This window comes from Cricetulus griseus, chromosome 7 (assembly GCF_003668045.3).
Source record: "Cricetulus griseus strain 17A/GY chromosome 7, alternate assembly CriGri-PICRH-1.0, whole genome shotgun sequence".
Classification (NCBI taxonomy): domain Eukaryota; kingdom Metazoa; phylum Chordata; class Mammalia; order Rodentia; family Cricetidae; genus Cricetulus; species Cricetulus griseus.
The window spans coordinates 110,058,084-110,069,194 of NC_048600.1; the positions used below are offsets into that span (position 1 = coordinate 110,058,084).

At 50.7% G+C, this 11,111-nt stretch overlaps 1 protein-coding gene across 3 annotated transcripts; it reads right to left on the bottom strand.

The window, feature by feature from the left end:
- Positions 1 to 413: 413 nt before the first annotated feature.
- On the bottom strand, positions 414 to 10,217 carry Cdk5rap3 (CDK5 regulatory subunit associated protein 3). 3 transcript variants are annotated; one of them, XM_027424197.2, is made up of 14 exons: positions 10,065 to 10,217; positions 9,832 to 9,877; positions 7,003 to 7,134; positions 6,652 to 6,752; positions 6,265 to 6,313; positions 5,463 to 5,641; positions 5,134 to 5,270; positions 4,776 to 4,920; positions 4,315 to 4,416; positions 3,868 to 3,946; positions 2,772 to 2,860; positions 1,397 to 1,602; positions 903 to 1,074; positions 414 to 789 (listed from the first exon to the last, which is right to left on the bottom strand). In XM_027424197.2, the coding sequence occupies exons 1-14, from the start codon at positions 10,068 to 10,070 to the stop codon at positions 724 to 726; spliced, it is 1,509 nt and encodes a 502-aa protein (XP_027279998.1). In that variant the 5' UTR covers positions 10,071 to 10,217; the 3' UTR covers positions 414 to 723. The 3 variants fall into 3 exon arrangements, with proteins under 3 accessions (XP_027279998.1, XP_027279997.2, XP_027279999.1); XM_027424196.2 differs by lacking the exon at positions 10,065 to 10,217 and adding an exon at positions 9,966 to 10,042; XM_027424198.2 differs by lacking the exon at positions 9,832 to 9,877 and having other exon boundaries at positions 10,065 to 10,191.
- Positions 10,218 to 11,111: the final 894 nt, after the last annotated feature.

Genomic DNA, 11,111 nt, shown 5'->3' on the forward strand with positions numbered 1-11,111 from the left:
GTGGACAGGCAGCTAGGAAAGGTGACAACTCCTGTCTCCACCTTGTTTATCAGACCCTGCCTCCCCAAACCACATCTCCCCTCTGCCTAAAAGGTAAACTGTGATTAAGAGGAAAACACAACTTTGCAGTTTCCAACAGGGCTGATGGACTGCTTGCTCTCCCTGGGCTGCTGGCTGGGGTGGGGGCAGCATGAGCCTGGTTACAGGATGGGGCAAGGCTGTACTGGCCACCCCAAAGACCCCTGCTGAACCCTCTGTAAATACTTATGGGAACTGCTGCCACAGGAAGCAAGAAGTCTCTAACATGGGGCTCTACAGTCACTGACGGCGTCCTGGACCAAGAATCCAGGAAAACCCGTGCCCAGCTTCAGCGGCAAGCAGGCCCAGGAAAGTGGTGTACGTGACCACAGCAATGAAGTCTTTTCCTTTTTTATTAAGCCATACTTGGTAACTGGAAGGAGAAGCTGTGGCTTCAGGCTGGCAGGCCACAGAGCCACAGGCCACAGAGCCACAGGCCACAGAGCCACAGGCCACAGAACCACTCAACACAACTTCTTGTTGAGATCATAGCGAATGCCAGTGTCAACATTTAGGTGACACTTCCTGCTCATGGCTCTGTCCCCAGGTCTGCCTGGCTTCTTGCTGGCGAGGCCCAGTGACACCAGCTTGGGCTATCCCACCTCCACCTGGGGGCTGGGAAACAGAAGACATGGAGGGAGCACGTCACAGAGAAGTCCCCATCAGGTTCACGGGACGGCCACTGTACCTCTTGGAGATGTCAGCTTCAATCTGAGAGACAGAGAGCAGAGTGGGCAGGGAGCAGACAGGCAGGCGCAGGGCCTCGGTCTGTGGAAGCTGCGGTGCCCTCCCCTCCCCCAGGGCAGGCTCCTGGTGCGCCTCACCAGCTTCTGCAGCTCTCTGGTCTTCTCTAGCAGCAGGTCCAGCTTGGGCTCCAGAGCCGCCTGCTCCTGAAGCGCCTCCTGCTGCTTCTCCACCATCAGTTCTTTCTTCAAAGCCAACAGCTGTGACTGCTTCAGCTTCTGCTGAAGCAACTCTGTCACTCGGTCCACATACCTGTGCAGGGCACCCTGTGAGGCTGTCTGCCATTTACCTGCTGGCCCGGGGGAGGCTCAGGAAACCAACACCCGAGCTGGCCTCCCCTCCCCTCACGTCCTTCAGTCCTTTTTCTGGTAAGGAATATAAACTACTCCAGATTCCTACCCACTTGGGGAGCAGATTCTGTCTGTAGACATTAATCAACCCCATCCTGCCCCAAAGAGAAGCCCCATTCCTGGGAGAAAGCCATGCACACAGGAAGGGGGAGTCATGGAAGACGAAGAAGACAAGGGAGAGAGCTCCATTCAACATGGACAGACACAGAATCAGGAAAGCCAACCTTGGCGAGGCCAGAATCATAAACAAGTGCTGCATTCGGAGATTGGTGAGCCGGCCAATCAGATCCTGCAGTGTGGACACCAGACTGAGCATCTTCTCTTTGGTCTGGCCCTGAAGGATGGCAGGAGCCAGCTGAAACTGGCTCACAGACAGGATGTCGGCCTCCTCACTCATCTCCACTGCTCTCTGGGACAAGAAGATCTCCAGCTAAGGAGGGAAAAGGAATCGGTTCAAATCAAGAGAAGGACTCAGAAGCTGAGCCCTCCAACAGGAAAAGCCAGACTGTGGAGGAGACAGCCTGTCCCCTCCGTACAGCCTATTGCTGGAAGCTCACGTCTACAGCGTGGGAGTAAGCAGCAGCCCCTACTGTTACTCTAGCCCCCGTGATGACCACTGTCTGCTTAGCCCTAGCTCTGCATCCTTCTTCCCCCGCCTCGGGTCACACAACTGAGACTCCCAGGGCAGGTACCAATTTTCTCTCCATGGGAGGAATGAGAGTGGGACTGGGAGTCACGCTTGAGAAACCCTACATTAGGAAAAGTCTACAAAGAATGTGAGCAGCAGTCGTATCTCACACGTAGTCTTTATGAGCAAGTTAATATTGGGTTGGGTGGATAGCCTGACACCAAGCCTGATAGCCTGGGTTTGATCCTCAGAACCCACACGGTGAAAGGTGAGATGCCACAAGGATGATGTCCACAGCCATCCATGGCCCTCTAACCTGTGCTGTGGCACAAATGTGCACGTGTGCACACAAATTAATAAGTACAATTTTTAAAGAGGAAAAAACCCTATCTTACTATGTTATGAAAACTAGGTATCTTTTGTCCCCATCTCCCCTTGTGGCTACAAAAGGAGAAAGGGGAGGAAACCAGATAGGCACAGAATTTCCAGGCTTGCCAGGTAGCTAAGGACGACCCTGAAGTTCAGCTCCTCCTGTCTCTACCTCCTCAGTGCTGGATTGCAGGTGTAACTATGACACTCGGTTTGTGTGGTGCTGAGAATTGAACCCAGAGCTTCCTGAATGCTAGGCAGACACTCTGCCAACTGAGGATTTGCAGCATCCGTACCATCTGATTGTAGGACACACTCCTCTCACTCCTTATCTGCTCTTCCTGCTGGAATTTAAGTTCCACAGAGGCCAAGACCTCTGAGCGTCTTCTTCACTGCTCTATCTCTACTGCCCAGAATGTGCCAGGTGCTTTGGAGCTGTGTCGGAAATACGAGGGTGGGGGTGGTGGGCTCCTAACTTGTAAGGCTCTGTTCCAGGATGTTGAAATTGGTCAGTACCCTTCCTTCACACAGAAGTAAGGGATTAAAGTGATGTCACCTGTGTCAGAACCTGGTCACCCCAGATACCTTCTGGAAGACAGTACCTCCATCAGCTCATCAATGAACTGATTCCGGGTCTCAGGGTATTCAAGAAGAGTCAGAGCGTCTGAGCCCCTAGCAACGCCCTCTGGAGCTGTCAGAAAGAGAGGCAGGGATGTGAGGATAGATCCGAGGACTAAGGAAGGGAGACTCTATGAACACAGGCTCACTTCACTAAAGCCACCTCCTGGCCTCACCCAAGGGGCAACACTACCCTCTTCCTTGTGTCTCAGTCCTAATCAGGCCTGGCATGCAAACTCCCATGCAGACCCAGAGGCAGCTGGTAGCAAGAGGAGGTAAAGTGTCATCCTGCACTGCCCTCTAGTGACATGAGTGGCTGCTACAGCATCTCTACAGGCTTGGGAGGAGGTGGAAGAGGTCATGTCAGACCCAGAGCCCACATCTGTTAAACTCTTTAGGAGTTTACTGGCCCACATTTAGTCTCTAAAACAGATCAGAGTTGGTGGGTGAAACATGGGGACACACACCTTTAATCCCAGCACTGGGGAGGCAGAAGCAGGCCAATAGCTATGAGTTTGAGGGAAGCCTGGTCTACACAGAGTTTTCCAGGCTAGCCAGTGTTACACAGTGATACTCTGTTTCAAAAAACCAAAAACAATACAAAACAAATCCAAACCAAAGAAGGGAGCTTAGTTTCTAGACTTTATTTAGCCACCTCTCTCTACACACCTCTACCCACAGCCTCAGTGATTTTTTTTTTTAAAGCTTTGTTTATTATGCATAGTGTTCTGCCAACATGTATGCCTGCAGGCCAGAAGAGGGCACCAGGTCTCATAGATAGCCCAAGATTGTTTGTTTGTTTGTTTGTTTGTTTATATTTTCAGGACAGGGTTTCTCTGTATTGCCCCGGAGCCTGGAATTCACTCTGTAGACCAGGCTGGCCTCGAACTCACAGAGATTTCCCCACCTCTGCCTCCCCGAGAGCTGGGATTAAAGGCGTGTACCACCAACGCCCAGCTTGATTTTTATTTTTATGAGACAGGATCTCACATAGCCCAGGATGCCCAAACTCCCTGCTCAAGGATGACCCCGAACTCCTGCTTCTTCACTCTTCAGGACTGCAGGGGATACAGCACTTACCCTCAGTTCCTGTCTCCAGCACAGTGATCTCCGAAGCAGCGATGTCGTCACCCCAGTCTATCCTGTCACTCCCAGCATCCTGGGTGGACAGCAAAAACTCAGCAATGTTGGAATTGGTTCCCTAGCCCAGTGAGCCAGAACAGATCAAAGCCCCTGAAAAGTCCAGTGACTGCACCCCCAGTGGATCCAGGGCTACAGCCTTGTGCAGGGGCAAGTGCCATGATATGGGCTTTGATGATGTCACCCTCTTTTGTGCTTGGTGAGGTTATGGACTATTTGTACCCATATACCCCGAGCCCCAGGAGAAAAGAGTTCTTAAACTGACATCCCACTTTTGTAACTCTTCCTTCCTTAGGAAGCACCTGGCCTTAGAACTGTAAACGGTCACATATACAGATCTTTCCCACGGCTGAAGCAGGACCACTCAGAGAAACAGACCTAACTAACCTTTGACTCTGATTCCAGGGAGATGCCCCAGTCTATTCCAGGGGTCTCCACAGAGATGGCAGAGTCGGAAATGGCCTCTGCTCCAAAGTCGCCCCAGTCGATCTAAAAAGCAAAAATGATGTCAGTGCAAATGAGGTAGGAGAAGAAGGGGAAAACAGCTTGCCTTTCTGTAGGTGCCACACAGCTAACTGCAAAGACCTCCAAGCGCCCACAGGAAAGGGCTGTTTCACTGAAGGACTCCCCAGGTCAACATGAGCCAGTGGGCTGAGGCTTCTAGCATTTGTCTGTAGTCTGATCTCAAGAAAGCCAGGAAAATAAAGGGCCTTTTGGGTCCTCCTACCTAAGTCTCACTCACAGGGCTCCCCTCTTCCTTCACAGTGGGAGTTCACGTCAGAGCTTGGGGCTTTGTGTGGATGGGAAGTAGTCAGTGCCCACTCAGCTCCTCAAAGGGCCTGTCTTACCTCATCTTCTTGCACCTGCTCAGGAGGTTCCTCCAGTTGTGGCCGCTCCACCACAGAGGGCTCTGTGCCCGTCCTCCATTCATACACCGTTGAGTTTCCCTGCTTCTGCACGTACCGCAGCATGGGCAACACCTGCTCTGTGGGGCTTCAACAGAGCGTGTTGCCTGAGCCCTCCCATGACCCCTTGGGAAGCTGGCACAGGCTCCATCCTGCACCACATCGCCCAAGGGACACATCCTCCACTGTTCCAAGTGGATGAGACACAGCTGACATGTTGTGTGGGGACAGTAAAAGGAAGAAGAGCCAGGGGGACCAGGGAAAGCACCCCCTGCTCAGGGGCAGCCAAAGTCCTCCTTACCTGTCACACACAAACTCCACACAGGCCTGGTACAGGTCAATGGCTTCCCCCAGGGCCTGAGTTCCTGCTCCGATTTCAGCTAGCTGACTTGGCAGGTCCTTCACCAGGGCTAGGAGCTCTCTTCGGACATTGTCTCCCTAGAGTTGAGAGAAGGGAAGGGTTAGGTCACACATGGTGAGTGATGGAAATCGAGTCAAAGAAAGCTCCAAAGAATGCAGATAGGTGAGACACTGACCCAGGATGGGCACAATCCAGCTGTGAAGAAAGCCTGCCAGATGCCAAAGAGTTGGACCCAGAGACTCTCCCACTGTGATGCCACGCCCACTCACCGTGATGCCGTACTGTTTGCATGAGTGGTAAAACTGCTCCCGCATCTCAGCAGCCCCAGCCTGGCCCTCTTCCTCCTTGCGGCTGTATTCTTGCTGCAGCTGCTGGCACTTGGCAATCTGCTTCTTCAGCAAGGGGATCTCATAGCTGACATTCCGAACCAAGAGGCTAGAAAGTTCCACTGAGGAAGGCCCAGGAAATTTACTGTAGGACACCCTTGCCCGAAGGTGCACACAGATACCATAGCATGGTGGGGAAGAGGGCGTTGGCTTCTCAACTTCTTCTCATTCCTAGCTCTGGGACCTGAGACAAGTTATGTACCTTCTTTTCTTCAATCCTCAGCTCCCAAGCAAGGACCATACTGTTTATTGTGTGTATCCATACAAAACACCAACCAGAACCCCTTGCACTTAAGTGCCTGATATACATTAATTATTATAATTATTTACTATCCTGATTCACAATCCAAACTACAATCAGCCCATTAGCTTCTCTCTCTCAGGCTCCCAATATGGCCTCCAGGATGACCCATAGCTCTTCTGCCTACTGCAGAATAGGAATGCAGAGAGAGTAGGGGCAGTATATGCTACCTCCCGGATAGGTCAGACACCTGCTCAGTTGAGCATATAAACATCCACTTCCTGCCTGATCATTCTTCTCCCCCAGCACTTGAGGAACTGTTTCTCACACCTACATACAATCAGGCAACATCTGTACTGCCTTCCATTTCCTTCTATGTGGTGTTTCAGAACCCCAGCAGTGGGCTTCTTCAAGGATGCCAGGGCCACTTTAGGCTCACTTTACCTAAGTAGGTGTTGTCCTTCTCATACAGGCCTATGATCTCCTGCCAATCCTGAGAAGAACAGAGGGGAAAACAGTCAGGGGAGCACTCAGCAGCTCCTCACAGACAATCCCTGCAGAGGAGCTGCCCCAGGCTTCCTAGCATACCAGACACAAACTCCTCGCCTTCCTCCAGCTTTAACGCTGGTTGGAGCACCCACATGATTCAGAGACCATGATATCTAACAGTGGTTCCCAAAGGTCTGGACATGCAAGCCCAGGGGACAGGTCTACTTTGGTATAAACTATAGGGACAAAGAAAGATCAGGAAATATACTATACAGGCATTTGCCTTGTTCATCTGTGAGACTAGATAGGCTGTGGATTGGATGTCCCCAAGGGCACACTTACCTTCATCCGCTGTGAAGAGTACCGGCCGAAAATATTTTTGGTGGAGGCCTCAGTACCTTTAAGAAGGTCCACTATTCTTAGGCAGTGGAAGTAATGAATGTCTAGAAAGCAAGAATGGGGACTTTCAGAATTCTGCCATCCTTCCTTTGGCTATTGCAGGTGGCTGACCCACGTATACTGCTGCCAGTTATTTTAGCATGGAAGAAACCAGCATCTACAAACCAGAAAACAAAACAAAACAATCTCTCTGGCTGGGGTCAGCCCTGGTGGCTCAATAAGGGAATGGCCTGGTAGACACACAGGGCTCCAGGAGGGAGGGGGACTCCAGTGACAAGGCTCCTAATCACTCACAAGACCCAGATAGCAGCTGGGCAATCTCTTGGCTCTCTGGCATGTCCTGGATGGCAGTGTTGATTTTCTCCCGGATGGTCAGCACCAGACTTTGCCATTTTAGGTTGCAGTGTCGTCTGTCCACTAGCCAATCTGCGTGAGAATCAGTTTAGTTGCCACAGCCTGCCACACCTCCAACCCCCCATCAGGAATTCACTAGTTCAAGTGTCACATACTGGATATTGAACAGCAGCTGTTTTTGTATTGGCTAAGGTATCAGAGGGAGAACTGGCAAGATGAAAAGGCAGACAGACTCTGAGAGGTGCTTGGGCTAAACAAGCTCCGGCGCCCTGACTTTATCCCCAGTATAAGTTTTACAGAGCAACTGCCTCAACACAGGGATCAAGAAAAACTTTAAATTGGTCCTGACATGAAAGTGCCACTTTTGACCATTCTAAATTCTCCATAATATTTTGCTTCTGTGGGTAATTATATCTTTCTTGTTGACAGAGGGTGCTGCTCAACTTCCATTTCCTCAGGGCTGGGATTAACCAGGACAATGAAAAACACACGGTGGTTATGCCAAGTACCGGATGAATGAACAACTGCAAAGCCCCTAAGACCTACAGTGCCCCAAGAACTGGATAATGTTAGCTGATGGTTCGTTCGTTCTTTCTTTCTTTCTTTCTTTCTTTCTTTCTTTCTTTCTTTCTTTCTTTCTTTCTTTCTTAGACAAGGTCTCTCTATAGAGCCCTAGCTGTCCTGGAACTCACTATGTAGACCACAATGCCCTTGAACTCACAGAGCCTGCCTCTGCCTCTCCAGTGCTGTGATTAAAGGCGTGTTCCACCACCACCCAGCCTAGTTGCTGGTCTGTTCTTAACAGTGAAGTGCCATGCTGCCATATGACTACCAGTATAACTGACCTGGTTTTGAGGCCTAAGAGTCATGATCATCTCCTAAGGAGAGAACTAAGGTTTTACAGTTAAATGGTCCTGGGGTTGAATTATCAAGTTTATTTAAGATATTTTATTAAAAACTTATAATATTTGGAGCCGGGTGTTGGTGGCGCATGCCTTTAATCCCAGCACTCAGGAGGCAGAGGTAGGTGGATCTCTGTGAATTCGAGGCCAGCCTGGTCTACAAGAGCTAGTTCCAGGATAGGCTCCAAAGCCACAGAGAAACCCTGTCTCGAAAGACAAAAAACAAACAAACAAAATCTTATATTTGTTAATTTATATACACTGTGCATGTTATGTGTGTGTTGGAGCACACATGTGCCACAGCTCACAAGTGGAGGTCAGAGGACAACTTCTGGGAGCCAGTTCTCTCCTTCCACCATGCGGGTCCTGACTGTCAACTCAGATCATCAGGTTTGGCAGTAAAGAACATTTACTACCGAGTCATCTTGCTGGCTCTAAATATCAAGTTCCTCAATCAAGTTTCATCCTCTCTGTGCCTCAGCTTCCCCACACGTAAGATGATGTGCTCAATACTGTGCCTTGTGCATAGCAGTGACTCAGTACATCTTAGTGGTTTCGTTTTAATAAAGACAAGTATACAATGGACTTGGTATGGAGCAAACATTCAGTAAACAGCTTTCTTTCTTTCTTTCTTTCTTTCTTTCTTTCTTTCTTTCTTTTTTTTTTGTTGTTTGTTTGTTTTTCGAGACAGGGTTTCTCTGTGTAGCTTTGGAGCCTATCCTGGCACTCGCTCTGGAGACCAGGCTGGCCTCGAACTCACAGAGATCCGCCTGCCTCTGCCTCCCAAGTGGTCAGTAAACAGTTTTCTACTGGTTCTTTCTCATGAATGGAGATTGAGCTCCAACACCAGGGTGGGTGCATAGTGTGTTCACACACTATGACTATACAGTGGCCCTGGCCTATAACCCCAGCACTTAGCTAAGGCAGAAGCTTCACCAGGACTGAATGTTCCCCTCTCATAGTGGTAAATTTAAAAAGGTGGCCTTGTTGACAAATCTGTCAACTGAGATATTTGTATCTCAAGCTTCAGTAGTATCAGAAATTCTGTTTCTGCTGTGTTCCTTTAAAATTGTCGGAAAGAAAAACGGTAGAGGTCAGAATCACAAGGGGCTGAAGTCGTCAAATACCCTCTTAGGGAAATGATTAACACTGGACTGAGGAATCAGGGAACATTTAAGGTGCCAGGAGCTGTGCACATGTACAGCAGTGACAGAATGAGGGAAATAAACAAGCGACAGAGAGGGCCTGTCTTTAGGATCTCTCCATGCAGTCCTAGCTGTCTTAGATTTGCTATGGAGACCAGGCTGGCCTCTGCCTCCCAAGTGCTGGGACTAAAGGCCGGGTACTGATATTGCTAAGTGTTCCTGGCCAGGCTGGTACTTGCTATGTAAACCAGTCTGTCTGAGAAGTGCCAGCAATCCTCCTGCCTCAGCCTCCTAAGTGTCATGGTTACCAGCATGAGCCACCATCCCTGGTACAAAAGATCTTAGGTTCCTCTTACCCATAAATTCAAAGGGGAATTGAAACTTTAAAAGTAAGTGGGAGGGGTCTTCCCACCCCAAAATAACGCAAAAAGTACGAAGCCAGAACCAAAGAGACCTAGGTCCAAATGGATAGGCCATTTGGTAACTGCCCATCTTTAACGCTAGCCACTTGTCCTGTGTGCCCGAATAGGATTTGATACTACGTTACAAATGTTAAAAGTAGAAAACAAGGAGCCAGTAAAGGCTTTCCATATGCTTCCTTCAAACAAGTCGGGCCACAGTAAGGCACCTCAACCCAGACTTTGACAGCTCCTGGCTGCTGGTGACAGTGGGCAAGTAGCAGGCCTCCCCGACAGCCAACCGCGCGGGGGCGCCTCTCCTACCGAGCAGCTTGCTGGTCTGGATGTCGATGGGCACGTGCTGATGGTCCTGGTGGGAAACACGACAGGTAGGGGGGCGTGAACGCGGGAAGGCACCGTGCCTCGCGCGCGCTCATTGCACACACCCAACCGCCAACCTGCAGGACCAGAGCGCCCGGCTGAGGCCAGGAGGGGCTGAGGAAGCAGGACAGGGGTCCCAGAGCACACCCCAGTTTCTCCAGCCCTGCTCCCCACACCTGCATCCTTTCTCCACTTCCGCTTCCGGCCAAGACCCCGGCCCGGCCCGGCACCAATCCTGAGCCGGCGTGCGGGAGCCCCGCTTCAGAAACAAACCGGCCTCCTTCAGCCACGTCGTCGTCTTCCGCGGAGCCAATCCGAGCCCACGCTCCGCCCCCTGCTGGAATCCCCGCCCACCAAGAGGTTCTGAATGGCTGAGTACCGGATGGGCGGACAGCCAATGGGAGGCGAGAGGCGGGCTCGGGCGCCGTGAGCTTCTGGAAGGGCTGCAGCGCTGGCGCGAAGGCGGTAGGGGGCACCCAAGAGCCGGTGTAGGCGGCTTGTGCCCTGCCGGGCGCAGAGCCCCCTGCTGGAGAACGAACACGTCCGCGGACAGGGTCCTAGCGCCGTCCGGAGGGCTTTTTGAAAGCAGTTGAAATTATTTTCTTCCGGTTCCCGTTACCACCTATAGAAGATCGTAGGCGCTTGTCACGCTTTGTCCTCCCATTTCGTTTATCTGATAGACATGGGTTTTAAGCCCCTGATTCTTGTTGGGAGATTAGGGAAGGGAGAGGACGAGACACTCGCATTGAGAATTAGAGGAAAAGCAGCAGAGGAAGGACGATGTGTGGAAACGGTGTTCCCGGTGGAAGAGACTATCCAAACTTTACAGACCACACACTGCAAGGGGAGTTCAGGGGAAAGACAGGCAGGGGACACTGGCAGCTCATGTGTGGTCGGTCCAACACGAAGTGGAATGTGAGATTCCTTGTTTAAAAAAAAAAAATTATGACCCTTTTCAAGAGGACACTGTGCAGGTGTCCTACCTATGGCTGATCTTAGGCCCACAGTAAATGGTTTAAAGCAGGGAATGACCTGAGAGGAGGTTGTAAAATGTAAGGGTCATATCAAATAAGGAACTTGGACTTCACCCCTGCAGATAAAGAGGAAACACTGAAAGGTTTGGGACAAGGAAGGATGTGCACATATTCATTATAAGGATGGGTTAATGGGAGATAAGACTGGAGACAGAAACTAGAAGAGGCTGAAATGCAGGAGTTTGGGCC